Source organism: Agelaius phoeniceus, chromosome 1, assembly GCF_051311805.1.
Source record: "Agelaius phoeniceus isolate bAgePho1 chromosome 1, bAgePho1.hap1, whole genome shotgun sequence".
NCBI classification, from domain to species: Eukaryota; Metazoa; Chordata; class Aves; order Passeriformes; family Icteridae; genus Agelaius; species Agelaius phoeniceus.
In genome coordinates this window covers 114,558,266-114,574,586 of record NC_135265.1, presented here as the reverse complement: position 1 = coordinate 114,574,586, position 16,321 = coordinate 114,558,266, and the positions used below count along the sequence as shown (strand labels likewise).

General features: G+C 42.2%; 1 protein-coding gene across 1 annotated transcript; it reads right to left on the bottom strand.

The window, feature by feature from the left end:
- Window positions 1-6,247: 6,247 nt before the first annotated feature.
- Window positions 6,248-14,497, bottom strand: MRPL15 (mitochondrial ribosomal protein L15). Its single transcript, XM_054637876.2, has 5 exons — window positions 14,326-14,497; window positions 13,329-13,486; window positions 10,812-10,977; window positions 10,219-10,342; window positions 6,248-8,975 (listed from the first exon to the last, which is right to left on the bottom strand). Exons 1-5 carry the CDS (start codon window positions 14,422-14,424, stop codon window positions 8,638-8,640), a joined length of 885 nt encoding a protein of 294 aa, XP_054493851.1. The 5' UTR covers window positions 14,425-14,497; the 3' UTR covers window positions 6,248-8,637.
- Window positions 14,498-16,321: the final 1,824 nt, after the last annotated feature.

Below are 16,321 nucleotides of genomic sequence, written 5' to 3'. Positions count from 1 at the left end.
AAACAAAGCATAATTCAACATGCAGCAGAGTTTCAGTGGAACATTTCTGAATTTGGAATCTCTTCAGGTGGATTTTCATACCTTGATTCTCACGTTCCCAAGTCTTCAAAATTATTTCTTCTTTGGCCCCAGCCTGCTACATACCATAGGTGCATGTCAGTACCCATGGTGGGCTGCTGCCATTGCAGTTTCCCAATATGCCATAAGCAAGGCCATCCAGCTCAGTCAAGAACAGCTGGAATTGGAACAACATGCAGTTTTCACAAGATGCAGCAAAAATTACTTGACAAGTTTTTGCCTCCCATCTTATTCTTAGGTTCTCTTAATGGACAGATAAGCTTTCCCACATGAAACACAAAATCAAAGCACCCCAGTTCTTCAACTCCCTCAGAGACATACAAATGAATGCACAAAAACTGACCCAGGTAGAACTTTACCACACAATCACATCCTCAATATGGTAATTCATTTCACAATCATCCTACAGTAAATACCTGCTTTTAATTATGAACTTGGAATGGCTGGAGCCTTCCAAAAACAACAATAAAAACAAAGCCCAACAGCAAAGTCACATTTAGCTCAGAAATTTTACCTAGAAGTCAGGGCAGCAGCAACATCACATCACCCAAGTCCAATGTCTCGGTCCCTCTGCGAGCCTCTCAGGAGCCCTGGGCCAGTCCCGAGTCGGCAGACACCGGGGGGCAGCCCCGACACGGCCGACAGCGGGGAGACACTGTCTGTGTGTGCCCCGAGGGTGCTGAGGGCACCTGGGCTGGCAGGGAGACACTGTCTGTGTGTGCCCCGAGGGTACTGAGGGCACCTGGGCTGGCAGGGAGACACTGTCTGTGTGTGCCCCGAGGGTGCTGAGGGCACCTGGGCTGGGGGGAGACACTGTCTGTGTGTGCCCCGAGGGTGCTGAGGGCACCTGGGCTGGCAGGGAGACACTCTCTGTGTGTGCCCCGAGGGTGCTGAGGGCACCTGGGCTGGGGGGAGACACTGTCTGTGTGTGCCCCGAGGGTACTGAGGGCACCTGGGCTGACAGCAGGGAGACACTGTCTGTGTGTGCCCCGAGGGTACTGAGGGCACCTGGGCTGACAGCAGGGAGACACTGTCTGTGTGTGCCCCGAGGGTACTGAGGGCACCTGGGCTGACAGCAGGGAGACACTGTCTGTGTGTGCCCCGAGGGTACTGAGGGCACCTGGGCTGGCAGGGAGACACTGTCTGTGTGTGCCCCGAGGGTACTGAGGGCACCTGGGCTGGCAGGGAGACACTCTCTGTGTGTGCCCCGAGGGTGCTGAGGGCACCTGGGCTGGGGGGAGACACTGTCTGTGTGTGCCCCGAGGGTACTGAGGGCACCTGGGCTGACAGCAGGGAGACACTGTCTGTGTGTGCCCCGAGGGTACTGAGGGCACCTGGGCTGGCAGGGAGACACTGTCTGTGTGTGCCCCGAGGGTACTGAGGGCACCTGGGCTGGCAGGGAGACACTGTCTGTGTGTGCCCCGAGGGTGCTGAGGGCACCTGGGCTGGGGGGAGACACTGTCTGTGTGTGCCCCGAGGGTACTGAGGGCACCTGGGCTGGGGGGAGACACTGTCTGTGTGTGCCCCGAGGGTGCTGAGGGCACCTGGGCTGGGGGGAGACACTGTCTGTGTGTGCCCCGAGGGTACTGAGGGCACCTGGGCTGACAGCAGGGAGACACTGTCTGTGTGTGCCCCGAGGGTACTGAGGGCACCTGGGCTGACAGCAGGGAGACACTGTCTGTGTGTGCCCCGAGGGTACTGAGGGCACCTGGGCTGGCAGGGAGACACTGTCTGTGTGTGCCCCGAGGGTACTGAGGGCACCTGGGCTGGGCGCCTGTGCAGCACAAGAGACACCAGAGACATTGGTAGAAGAGAAAGGGCCAACTCTTAGCTGGGGTTAATCCAAGGTTTTATTCTAGGAGTCCCAAAGGAGCTCCTGCACCTCAGGGACCTCCTGCCGAGACCCCCGGGAGATGTGCCAAGGTCACATTTAAAGGGAGGTGGAAACCCAAAGTTGATAACATTTTACCAACCAATGAGTGACCCTAAGGGATGGGTACTGGGGGATAGACATACAGGACAGCGTATGGGGCAAGGCTTGGGGGGCTGACTCCCAGCCTCTGGCTGATCACTCGATGACCTGGACAGAAACTTCTGGATGGAGGGGATGGGAGGCTGAGTGATTGACAGAGAGCCAGGGTGGGGGTTTGGGGATGATCTCATCCCGGGAGAGGGATAACACAGGTAAAGGGGGGGGGTACAGTCTGGGATAAACCATTTGGGAAAAATATGGGGATACAAAACAAAAGTACTTTAAAGTACAAAATATAAAAACGCACTACAACAGTCTAACATAAAACCAGTAGAATAATATTTTGTCTGGAACATTTTCAAGCCTAGTACAAGGCCCATACTCAGACTGCCTGCTGCAATAAGCACAATGGCCTTGCCAAGAGGAAAAAAAAAACATGAAAAACAAAAACAAAAAAAAAAAGAAAAGGAAGGTATAAATGATTGCCTGTGCACAAAAACCAAGCACATCCCTACCAAATCTGTCTTTTATACTAACATCACAGGCTGTCACAGTAGCTGTAGGGGGTACCCTATGAAATATACTGGATGCATCTTCTCAGATAGCAGTGAGACAACATCTGTGTTTAAGCATGTCAGTCACCTTCTCCAGCCATTATAAGCAGCACATGTGAAGCAGACACCTCAAGAGAGGCACCATCCTGCTCTCCCATTTTTTCTTTTGCAAATGAAGGTGAGTTTAATTTCTGTTCTTTCCTTATGGAGTAAACATATACATTAGAACAAGCACAAACATCAGCATGTATTACGCAAAGATCAAAGAAGGCAGGCAGGCAAATTGTGAGCAGGGCTCGGAACTGAGAGTCATCCACCTTGAAATTCAGAGACTTCCAGGTGGGGACATCACCAATTTTTGTATCCTGGAGAAGTTGCTGTCTCCAATAGTTTTAAAATAGCACTGTCTGATTGCCAGCATCTCACTTCTTGTGGCACCAAGAGATCCTCTAGACTGCTTTTTTTCACTAAATAATTTTAAGAGCATGCTTCTTTTCAATGATAAACACAACCAAGTAGATCAGGTTTCACAAGTTCCCAATGGCAAAGCTCAGCAACACACACTGGCAATATGTTGATCCTGTAGAGGAATTCTGACCATTAACTTCAAGCATCTTGGATCACTGAAAAAAAAGAGTGGGATTCAGCTCCAGATGCTGAAGTTTTGGGTGCATACAAGAGTGCTATGTTACAATTCCTGTCACAGTCAGTGGAGTCTAGAGTGTCACTGAACTGCTTAGATGTCTGCTTCAAGCTGAACATGGCTTTTCTCTAGGCTCTAGACAATGATTGTATCAATCACATTACAACAAAAGCAGCAAGACTCTATGAGAGGAGTTTGAAGTACTGTTTATATGTAAGCAATGTAAATTTAGACCTGCATTAATTTTGAAACTAACACAATACCTCACTATAATAACTGCATAAGGAATTGGATGCCAATTTTTGCAGCATTGAACCACAGCTACATTCAACTAAAAAATGCATCTTCCTTGCTAGACACCAGGTGAGTTTATTTCTTTAATTTAAGGTACTCTGCACAGGGAGAAAACTATACCAGCATCACAAAAACCCCTAGAGAACTACTTTACCATAAATTTACACACCAATTTATTTTTCATAGGCCACTCTATGTCCACAAACTCCTAGCTCTCATTACCAGCCCAAGGAATGAAACAAATGGCAGATTTTCAAGCTAAATATGGACTAATCTGCCCATATTTATAATCTGCCCATATTTATAGAGTAAAGCCCAGAGAGGACAATGCTATCATGAGACAGAATGAATCTTACAGAGGCTGAAGAAAAGTGCAAGGAAAGACAGATTTGGGCATTGGTCCATTGAATGCAAAATTGTCTGTCCTTTCATACTGGTATCTAGTGTGTGCAATTCTGATTTAAGTGCACAGACACTCTTCTAGGAGTGTTCATTGACTGATAAACACTAAATCCATTGCTCAAAGGGCCCTCCAAGTTGCTTGGCATGTGGTTTGGAATCTACAAGGTTAACAAGTAAACAACATTGCTGTTGACATTTTTAACAACAAAAGCAACACCAGTCCAGGAAACTCAAGCCAATCCCCCCCAACCCCCCCATATAAACAGATGCAGGAATGATCAACACTTTTCCTGCTCCAGAGGCACATAAAACAACCAGATTTTCAAACCCAGAGTGGGCCAGACAGGATGACACTGTGAGAATGATTGAGCCCTGTAGTTCCCACCACTACAACGGGAAAGGTGAGAAGAGACCTTGGGAAGATGCAGATGCTTCAGAGGGAATATTAAGCACAGGAGACAAGAATACATCTGAGGATGGTTTGCTTCCACTGAGAAACCATCCTTCTTTAGACAATGCTGTGTATTTCTGCTACAAAAGACCAAGAGGAGCCACCTGGGTGGGAGATAAAGGAGCTTAAAATGTTCCTAATTTTCCTCTAATGGGCAAGAACCCTGTCACATTTGGACCTCTCTTTTCATAGAGCAAACCATAACCTTAAACAGTACAGATTGTGAGCTACATAAAATTATTCCTGACTGATTACATTTTCAGAAAATTTTAAAATATAAAGCTGCATATAGGATATTGAACTGGACATTTTGGATATACAGAGCATCATTCTTGTTTTAGATATACATAACGGTTAAATATTTAAAATATGGGACTTGTGCAACAATTTCAAATTGCTTGAAAAACTTGTGTTAAGGAGTGCAAAATTAGTTTTGCATTAGCCTTTAAGGTTTTAGTAAAGAAAATAATAGAAAACAGAAATAATAGTAGAAAATAATAAAATAGTAATGAGAAGAGTAATGAAAATTGATCACTTTTATATGACTTCCTGGAGGACTAACATCAATTATGCTTCTACGTCAAAACAATGCTGGCACACTGCCAGCGAAGATTCAGATCAGGGCCACTGATTTAATTTATTCTTTTTTGGAAATCAGTGGATTGTACAGTCAACTTTTGACTGTTAAACACAAATTTCATATGAAGTATAATGAAGCCATGTTATCACTGTTATACATATGAGAAAACAGAAAACACATATTTTAATCCACTTCATTTTGAGTCGGCAGCCAGTCACCTGTAAGTATAGCATTGACTGGATGCAGTCAGTAGAATCTGCTCCCAAGAAACACATGATTTCTGATTATCACAGGATGAAACAACAAGGTATGTACATGTTTACAGATCTTTATTTAGATTGCAGTCTCACATCTGTAATCAGTTTCATCAAGTAGTCATTCAGAAGTATGATGTTGCTGATAAAAATTGACATGGCTTTCAGCACTTTGTGACACAAATAAAAGTTCCTTTTCCTCAGCTACCCCATAATACTTTTCCACCTACAGTAGATTGGGTACTTCTTGCTGTGTCACACCTTGTTGCACATGAAAAAGCTCTGTCAAAACAGGATATCCAAGACAATCCTTTATCTTATGAACATGAAAACATGGTCCATATACTTAAGTAATGAGAATGGCTTTAGATGCCAGCATTGGCTTAGTCCTGCCCCATTAAGCCTGACATATAAACAAGAGTCCTTTGGGACACTATTTATTATGGATTTATTAGAAACTTTGTCAATAACTTACTTGTGCTTTTGATAATTCTGTATTTGGTTGCTAGGAGACTTGTGTTCCTGATGAGATAAAATGAACAGGAAATCATCTATAGCTTTGTGACTTTTTACATTAGTAAATAAAAATGCAAACAACTCATACAAAATACTGGCTACTGTTAACAGAAGTGAGAAAAAAAGACAACCATTGCATATTTTAAATAAAGGAACATATAGCCCTTTTTTGCCCTCTCCAAGTATAAGATGATAAAAGATCACCTTTATAAAGTAGAATGACCGGATTTTGTGGAACGTGGCTGTTTTGGCTCCAAGGTATTTGTAGCGTTGTAGTATCAGAGCCAGGATACAGCTGCCTTGTGACTAAGACATCGTCCACTGAATAAGTGCTATCCAATCCCTCAACGTCACCAGACATCTGTTTCCTGTTTTCATTCTTTCTTTCACTGTTATCATTTTATCCAAGTTACCCTTTCACCTGAAAACCATTTAGAAACCTACAGAAACCAGCGTGTGCACGCGTGTGTGTATCAAAGAAGTTGATTCAGAAAAAAACTTGCTGAGAGCAATTTGTTCATTTTAATACAAAGAGCAGAAATGGAAACAAACTTGCCTTCCCCCATCTTCTCCTCCCCAAAATACACAATGATACATAAACACTTTTGTCTTCTGGTCTTCACTAATATGAGTAACTTCCTTCTTCACTTCCAGTTAAGTAGCTTTCCTGTTGAGTACCACCACCTCCACAAAATACAATTGTGAATTGATTCATAAAAACAGAAACATTATGGCACAAATAAGGGAAGGCAATAAATACTCTTCCCCCTCTCCAACTCCTTCCCAAATGGAGGCAGTAGTAATATTGTTATTGTAAAGTTATTGTAATAACAAAAACTTGAAAAAAAAAAGAAAAATAAAAAAGTATTGCTTGTCATTTAAGGTTCCAAACCAACAATCATCAGGATGCAGAACAGGATACATCTAAAGTGAGAAAGTTATTTACTTCACATTCAAGTTAACACCAACTGTACTTTTTTTGGCACACAGCATTATTCTTAACGTGCCAAAAAAGTGTTGGACACCTTATAAAATATAAATGTTAATGCCACTAAAACAAAATTCCTGCTATTCATTGTCCAATTTTATATTGCTGTTGTTTTGCTATGTTTCACCTATACTTACACCCCAAGTCAGGGGAATGACCATTACTGATAGCATTTAACACACATTAACAAGGAACAATAGAAGTTGAAGAGTAAATTGTCAAAATTTAGTGACTTTTTATTCTTAATCTCTTGATTTCAGATTATTTAATCAGAATGAGAAGACTTCTTTTATTTTGTTCTATGATTACAGATAGTCATACTAATTGATAAGGCAGGTTGTTGAGTAAAGGAAAAATCTGGGCTGGTTGACAAACACCAACAAAAATTCATCTGCTTCGTTTTATTTTCTGTAAGAAAAAGAAGATTTTTCTCAAATCCTCCCCCATTGAGGTATACCAGCAAAATACAGATGTTACACAGGAGAAAAAGGATATTCTAGCACACAGAGGACTTTCCCTACAAGATGGGATGGTTTGGCAGCTACAGGAAACTCTAAGTAGCATTTCCAAAGGCACATCAAAATTGGAAAGCAAAATGACATCTCATGTTCTGTTCTCCTGAACTGTTTCCTGCATTCTTATAATCAAATTATGACTATTTTAAAGCCAAATTCAGTTTCCATTAAACCACATAATTATGAAGCAGCTCATTAACTTCCAAGGAGTCAGAGCACATTCTGATACATCATCTTGGTCTCCCCTCTCATCTTTCTTTACTGTCTGCCTCACTGTCTCGAATGCCCAGTCCACACAACGCCCAATGCTTCCACACAAAACCTACAATACTCTTGCATAGTAATAATGCAGTATTCTGGAGAAACTGATAAAACAAACCTTTGCTGAAAAATATTTTCAAGACTTAATCAAGTTGGTGTGATTAAAATGCTGTCTCCCACAAACACAATTTACTCATAATTTTTCACAGCATTTAAATTAATTTGTCCACTGTCCCACATGCAATTTGTGATCAAGCTGAAAACTGAATTCTGACTGTGTACTTCGTCCATCACATCCCCATCCTTTATAATGTGCTGTCACTGTCATCCATTGACTCTGGATTCTGCTATGCATCTTTATTAATAAGATTACATTTGTGTCAGGATAAGTTTTAAATTCTGAATAATAAAGGCCATTGAATTAAGACAGCTATCTCCCCCCCCAGTCCCAAATTTAGATAGAAAGTTATATTGAACTGCACACTCTGTCCTCCTCAATTGCATATGAAGAAATAAAAGAAAAATCAAGATCTCTCAAGCTCGAGTGCTGTCGATAGCAATGGCAAAATCCAAAATATAGCTATGGAATGGAAGAGGTTAATGCAATCTTTAGTACTTTTTGATTTCTGGTTCTTTTTACTTTTCCCCAACCAAAAATACTTCTTAGAACTATTCAAGATACATTTTCTAGAACTTTTATCTAGAAATTTTATGCAATACAACTGTAAAACTAATTTTGGTTTTGTAGAGTCACGTTTCCCATTTTAAACTGAGAGGGGGAAATATAAACTAATTATTAGGTCAAATGACTCTTTGGAATTATCCTCTGAAACAAACGCAACACTGAAACCTTTTGTCTGAAAAAAATAACTGGCAAACCATTGGAAGAGAAAGTGCCCAGACCCACACTTCATGTCAGACTCCACATTGTTTTCAAATGTTAAGACTTCTGATACACTCTATTATGACAATAAAAAAGTTGAGAGCTACACCAGAAGATTACATGAAGAAAAAAATGTTTTTTCTAGTATAATAGGAGTCTTAAAAACAAACAAACACACACCACTTCTACCCATTATTTCATACCCAGATGTTTCCTGTACACCTGCAATTGTGTCCAGTCCTGAATTCATGAGCTGTAGTATTTCAACAGATTCTCATCAGTTGGTTTCAGAATTTTCTTGTCTGCCAGGTTTACGATCCATCCTGGAGCAAGACCAAAAAATATCTGTCTAGGATCCTTGCGTGCACTTAACATCTTAAAGAGTTCATCCTTAGTTATGTCTGGTAAGACATAGCCATATTTCTTGGCAAGTTCCAGCCTGGCTTCTGCAACCTTGGATGGATCTGCCAGGTAGCCCCGATTCCTGGGATCTGTGTAGTAACGGACAAGGTCTTCAGGTGGGAGCATTCGCTTTGGGATAGGTTTGCCACGCAGGAAAAATACCACTGGCTTGATTAAAATTTCTGTGGGGAAACATGAGAGAAGGTTAGTGATTGCACTTCATAACACAGATTTAAAAGCATTAAATGACATCTTCTTATTCTCTACTAAATTAGTTACTACACTCATATCAAAAAGGACTAAGCAAAAAATTGAATCTCAAGAATATTCTTGTTCAGAATGAGATAGTGGTTTGCAAGTTTCACTGAACCACACAAAAAACTCTGTTTTAACTGATATTTATAATGCCAGTCTGGAAGAGTTGCTACTTCTAATACATTTAGAATGACTACTAGGGAAAGATAACCATAACTGAACTTATTTAAATTATTATTTCCCAGTTTGAAGACATGCATTTGCACAGCTATTTACACAGTGTCCCAACTAATGTCAAATTTAGTGCTTCTGTGAATATTTTAAATGAAGTTTCAATGGCACATGCACCTATTTAGTCCTTTGTGGGATTATCTTCTCTTCCTCAAATTTTACTGATTTTGGAAAATTATATTCCAAAACCTTTTAATCTTATTATTTTTATTATTTTGTGGAACAAAAAAAAATCCCAGAACTTATATCACCCCAGGGTAACATATTTTGCACACTTAAAAAGTCTATTCCTCTTCTTCTCAGCCTCATTCACACATGAAAGCTGCGTTACTGTCAATAAAAACTGCATGAATGAATGCTAGGCAGGATGCAGCCTCAAGCAAAGCAAAGCCTCATTCTTCAGTGAAAGTGTTCTTAAAACAATAGCCATTTTAACTGGAATGATTCTGAGCTTCTGTAACTTACTTCCTTACTTTAAGTGGAAAAGTATTTTAAATTAAAAATATAAACATCCACAGTGTTTTTAAAATCTATTTTTTCCTGAGTTTTCTTAGTGCTATTAAACATGGGAAACAGAAGACAAAAATCCAGCAAAACAGTATTTTTAGTTCCTCTATTTACAAAGCTATTCAGATTTCCTTAACTGGTTGATTGGTATACAATTACTAACACTGGAAGGGCTAAACAGGTGAATGGTTAAAAAAGGCAAAATTGAGGATGCATTGTCATTCCTCACTGGGGGCTAGAACTAGATGATCCCTAAGGTCCCTCCCAACCCAAAGTATTCTATGATTCTATAAACATACATGTAGCTGTTTTTGAAGCTTAGAAGTTGATGACTTTCTACTACAAACTGTGTTTGAAACTTTGATTTGGATCATTTAATCTTTGCACATCCAAAAAAAAAAATAAAAGGCAGAAATTAAAAGAAGTTCTTACCCAAGCTCCTTGGGTCATAAAACGATGTTGTTACTACGCCTCCATTTTTTTCTATGGCTGCAATTGCTAATTCAGATGCTCTCTGCACTTCAATATTTACTTTTGCTGCAAAAATATCAGCACCCTGTAAATTTCAACAGATATTACAGTAACATTAAAATGAGTATTTTAAGACACACATTTATTCTTCTCTGAAAATTCATAAGGAACATTAAATCCTGGAAAAATATTATGAATTGTCTGTTCCATGCACAGAGTTAAGTAACCAAGTTGCTCTCAGTCACTTGGGGTGAATAAAAAAAACTTTCCATTTCCAAAATAGTCATACACTTTTTTCAGTACATTTCAGTTTTCTGTTGTAAAATACTTCTTCAGTCTTTTGTTATGTACTCCTTAACTCTGATTTCTGCAGTCCCTTGGGCAGGAAGACATCCTCCAGAGTTATTTCTTTTTTTGCTGACACACAGTGCCCTCTAGTGGATTTATGATCCACAAAAGTCCCACAGCAAACTAATTTGGAGAATCAAAGATGCTTCCAAACCATGGGAATGGCAACCTGAAAGGCTGAAGTACCAAGTGTGTTGTTTGCATACCTCCTCCACCAGCTGGACACCGTAATCCCTCTTGAGAGGCTGCACTGTCACACCTCTGGCGTTAGTGAGCTGGGTTAAGTCAATTGGCTGCGTGGGGTCAACTCTGCCCAAGTCAATCAGGTACTGCAGCCTCTGAAGACTCAGAGGTTGGTACTGACGTCTGAGGCTGGGGACAGAAAGACAAAAAAATCAAACAACCCAAACAAAACAATGAGAAATTTACCAAACTGAAGTTTTAATAGCAACTGGTCAACTGAGATATTCTGGTTTTTATCTACTCCTAAACCAAAAAACTACTAAGACATTACAGTGTCAGCACTCCTTGGCAAACCAACAAGACTGTAAATAATGACCATTTTCAAAGTGAATCCACCTTGGGTGCTTCGCTGACACACAGTCAAAAAACCAAACATACAAACATATATCAAAGACTACCAGCAAAATTCTGTACATGCATAGCTTACATACAAGATTTTCTGATCCATTACCACTGTACCCAACATCTCAGAAAGTATTGAAAGGAATCTCCCTCAAAACGCCATCAAGGAAGAGAAATATTGAGGAAATATACATTAACCCACATTCCCCAAAGGGAGATGGAATCTCTTGACAACAGCCATTGCCTTCAGCAGAACCTACTTTTGTTTTTTCTCAAGATCTAACTTTACTGTACAAACCAATCCTTAGCATAGCTTTCCAAAGCCAGAGTCTATTCCTGTCTATGCACACCACTTGTGCTGATGCCCAAAACTTCCTCCTACAATCCATTTGATGGCTGCTATTGGAAGGCTCTGGGTGGCAGCTCACAAACTGGGAAGCAGCTGATCTCTGTTACTGCCAAGCCACATACAAAGGACAAGGAACAAGAATTTGTGCTGTCAGACAGCCCCTTACAGAGAAGGGCTCAAGAAGTGGAGGCAGAAGGAGAAGTGAGGTGAAGACAAACAGGCAGAGACATTGTTCAGCGTGCTCCCTCCACCCCAACAGCGTTGCTCCAGTGCACTTACAGTGCTCACCACAGGAACATTTACAGGAGCCTGACACTGAATTTTTGCAAACAACATTGAAACTACAGAGTACTTTTTTTTCTGTTTTCACATGCTGTCAGATGTTGTTAAAAACAGCAAGATCCTAATAATTTCTTGTCACCGCAGGAGGCTGGATTTTTGCTGTTGGTTATTCATGAACTTTTGACCACTATTACCATAAGAAGCTGAGTGTCTGCATTCTGCAGCATTTCCTTTGTAGGACTTACACTCTGGATTTACACTCTGCCTTCAGCTATTGAAAGTGCTTCTTGTTTACTCTTGATATAATTTAGCAAACAGGAGGAAATAATAGTACCTAGAAATAGAATTTGAGTCACATCTCAAAACTATTAAGATTCAGAGGAAACCCTTAAACTGGGACAAGTCTGTAAGTTCTACTGCATGCATTAAGAATGGAAAAATAAAAGTGCTCAGCTATTTGATGAAGTGGTATCAGGAAATGGAAAATTAAATCAAGTCTAACAATTCACAAATACACATTAGTCTTTTCATCCTTGAACTGTCTGCTTGCTGTAGCAGGCTTTTGTTACTACTGCCTGTAACAGCATTGTATGGACACACAAGTTTGCAAGGCCAGATCAAAACACAACAAAATGGTTGCTGGCCCAGGTAACACAAATGCTATCTGACGAGGCAAACCCAGCTTTCAAAAAATTTGATTAATTTTAATAATTTTTTTTTAATTATCAATATAAGCAAAAGAAATTTGGAAACACCTCTAACACACACCTCTCCAGGTAAGAACAGCCACTGGAGAAAAGACATGTTAGAAGAATAACCTCAAACATGAAAAAGGTGGAATAAGGACATGACACAAACAAGTACAATGTGAAAAAATGCCCAAGGAGAGCAATGGTGAAAGGTGATTTAATGCCTCATCCAGCAGATTTGGTATTAAAGAGCTTGTTAGGATCCTAGATGTAACAGGCAGGGCACAGACAGACAAACACCACAGTGTCAGAGGGCTGAAAAGGTAGAACCATGAAGAGAAGCAGAATTGTTTGGCTGGCAGCAGATCAGAGCTTCTGGTGAATAAAGTGAGGAGACACAACAAAGCAAGGCTTTGGATTACACTTCCATGTCCAGCATCCTCACTCCAGTCACTGGGACTGTTCCCAGTCAGTTCACTGGGTTATGAAGCAAAAGGAAAAACAAGCAGGAATGAAGGAATAGTTTCAGAGGAGAAATTCACTCAGCTGGAAGACGAAAGGTAGTCTGCCACACATGAAGGATTATGAGAAGAAGAGAGTAAAGAAGCAGATGTGCAAAACAGGAATTAATTAATTAAAAGAATAATCTCACAAGAAATGGGAGATTCTTCTGGTAAAGTAGCTAACAACCTGAGAGGAATTTGGGAAGCTGAACTTTTTCAGTTAGGCCTGTTTTGGCATCCTGGATTCTTGCTTTAGGAGAAAGATCAAAAAATGGAGACAATGATTAATTTCCAAGTAAATGTTTAGACACTTACCTATGTCCCTCATTAAATCCATATTTTGGTATGGCCAAGTAAAATGGAGTCTGGCCACCCTCAAAGCCCAATCGGGGCCGATTCCCTCTTTGCCTTTCTCCTTTGTGCCCTCGGCCACACTTCCGACCCCCATACCTTCCACGGCCACGTCGTCTCTCCTTCAAAACAATCAATGGTACATTTAGACAACTACTACAAAGACCAGTACCTACAAAACATTCGTTTCAGAGACATAAAAAATTGAGAAAATGCTGATTCTTGAGGAAAAATTAAGTCATAGATCTTTTCTAAGAGGAAAAATAGAAAAGCAGTTAATGTGATTTTTGCAGAGTGCAGCTTTAGGCTGGCATCACAAATAGTTTGGGGACAAATCAGCTTCCTTTGGTGGCAGGGATGGTCGAGTCTAGCACAAAACTGCACTTAAATAGTATTCAGGAGTCTTCAGCACTTTCAGGAGAGTGCTGCTTGCTGTTCCCTTCTCTATTCCTATGGTTTCAGCCTTTGAACCTCATCTCCCTGTTCACTAATATTCCCCCCAAACCACAAGGGTTTCTCCCTGGTTTCTTTTTGAAATTTCTCTACCACTTTATAAGGAGACAGCTCACAGGTTTGTTTTCGAGAAATAAGAACAACAATGTTAGCTGGCATCACATTCCTTTTCTCTGTACGCCTTCTACCCTTCCATTTCCAAACACATTACTCCATCCCATAAACACCTGGAGTGTGAAGCCTTTTACTGTTCTCCTCCAGCCCCAGAAATGCTCTGAGGTTCAGCCAGCACCACCCATCAGCCAGCTCTCTGGGGATGCCACACACATGGGCCGCCACACACAGACAGCAGTGCCATCCTCTCCTCAGCCTCTCCACCCTTCCTCTGGCCAGGCGGCTCTCCCAGCCGTGCCAGGACGATGTCGTTCTGACAGCCCTGGGGGCAAACCACACCGGGACGGGGCGCGCCCTGCCGCCAGGGCCCAGCCGGCAGGCCGCAGGCACTCACCCGCTTTTTGGAGCCGGGGTTGGGCCGTAAGTTGGCCAGGCTGACCCTGGGCAGCGAGCGCAGCAGCTCCAGGCCCCGGTTCGCACCGCTCCCGCTCATGGCCGCTCCCTGCCAAGGGCGCCCGCGGGGCGCGCGCCCGGCCGCGCCGCTTTACGGCAGCGCCGTAAACCGCAACTGCCGCGCCCTCGCAGCGGTGTCGCGCAGGCGGCGGCGGCGGGCCCGGTGCTCGGAATTCCAATGGTTGGGAACAGGGCGCTCCTGGCGTTTTGTCACTGCTGTTTTATTACTGAGACCTCAGCCGAGTGCCCCCAAGCCGAGTCTCTAAAACCATCGGACTGCATCTAAACGCTGCTGGCCGGCGGTGCACCGAGCCTGGCTCAGCTGCCCCCCGTGCAGGTACTGGAGTATCCATTGCGGGGGGATACTCCCGGGGCTTCACCCCAGGAGCAGCCATCCCCCACCAGTGGGATCAGGGAGAGAATTGGAAGGATACAAGGTAGAAAACTCGAGGGTTAAGATGAAGTCATTAATAGGGAAAGCAAAAGCTGCGCATCCAAGAAAAGCAAAAGAAGGAATTAATTCACTTTTTACCACGGGTAGGCAGGTGGTCAGCCATCTCCAGGAGAGTAGAGCCTCACCATGTGTAATGGGTACTTGGGAAGACAAATACCATCACCCAAAACATCCCCCCTCCTTCTTCTTCCCTCCATTTTATATACTGAGCATGATGCCATAAGGTCTGGAATATCCCTTTGGTGATTGAGGTCACCTGTCCTGGCTGTGTCTCCTCCCATCCTCCCATACATTCCCAGTCTTCTCATGAGCATGGGAACATGAAAAGTAGAGGAGGCCTTGGCTCTGTGTAAGCCCTGCTGAGCAATAGCAAAAACATCTCTATATTATCCTTCCTGTGTTCAGCACAAATGCAAAGCTGAGCCCCTCACTCAACATTTGGAAGAAAATTACTGCAGTCAACACTGAGACAAAGATGTTCCTAGTACTGCTGAGACAGAGATGTTCCTAGTACTGCTGCAGTACTTGATCACATCTATTATTTCAGTCCTTTAACTTTAAATGTGTACCTATTTTATGGAAAACCATACAGCAGCTTCCATCAGTATATTGGTCTGGTGGGAAGCGTGCGTGGGGTGCAGGCTCAGTGCAGTGAAAAACTGAATTATAGAAACTGCCATTGTGGAGTTACAGACCAGAAAGGACAGCTCCTGTTGTGAAAGCTGATACTCCTCAGTGAAATATCCTGCTTTCCATCCTGAAAGTTCTGTTTGATGGTACCTTCTTCCATGTTCAATGTCTGCTTCAGATTGGAGAAGGGATCAGGCAGCAGCTCTGCCAGCAATGAGAATAAATGGAGGTAAAATGACAATCATGCTGCAGAAATCTGTGAGTTTGAGTTTCAGTATGAAATCTATGTAGCTTCTTACCCCCTTTAAAAAATTAGGAAAAAAATTACATTGTAACAATACACAAGATGCTGGTATGGACAACCATCTTATCTAAGCCCATTTTAACCTCTAGGGCAGGGAAAACGAAATAATTTAAGGAATGCTTTGTCATGTAAAACTCTCACTGCTCTAAACAGAAATTTCAAATCAGGTAGAAAAGTATCATACCTAAGATAGATATCTCACTCTGAAGGGACGGCCAATGTACCATTTTTGAAAGGTTCACAGCTCAGATGTTTCCAGCAATTCCTTTGGCATTCCTGAAGGTCAGTTTCTTGAGCACTTGCCTGTGCCCAGCAGACAATGCCCCATGCCCAATCCATGCAGAGCTCACGTTTCCCCAGTGCCCCTGGGGCCATGCTAGCAGCAACCAGGAATTCAAGTAAGATCACTCCAGCTCTGCTGACTAAAATACTAAAATCTTGTTCTGTTTATTAGCAGACTATTACTTCTTAGGCTGGAAGTTCAGCAGCAGCTCACCTAATGGAAGTGACATTAACATGGTAAATAGCAGAGTAGTGAGGGAAAGCAAC

Bases quoted from the DNA above. Each gene is read 5' to 3' on its own strand.
- MRPL15 (XM_054637876.2), bottom strand. From the start codon at position 14,424: ATGAGCGGGAGCGGTGCGAACCGGGGCCTGGAGCTGCTGCGCTCGCTG. The intron at 10,978-13,328 runs GTAAGTGTCTAA...TTCTGTCCCCAG, and splicing joins GGATTTAATGAGGGACATAG to CCTCAGACGTCAGTACCAAC. The intron at 10,343-10,811 runs GTATGCAAACAA...TGAAATTTACAG, and splicing joins GTGTCCAGCTGGTGGAGGAG to GGTGCTGATATTTTTGCAGC.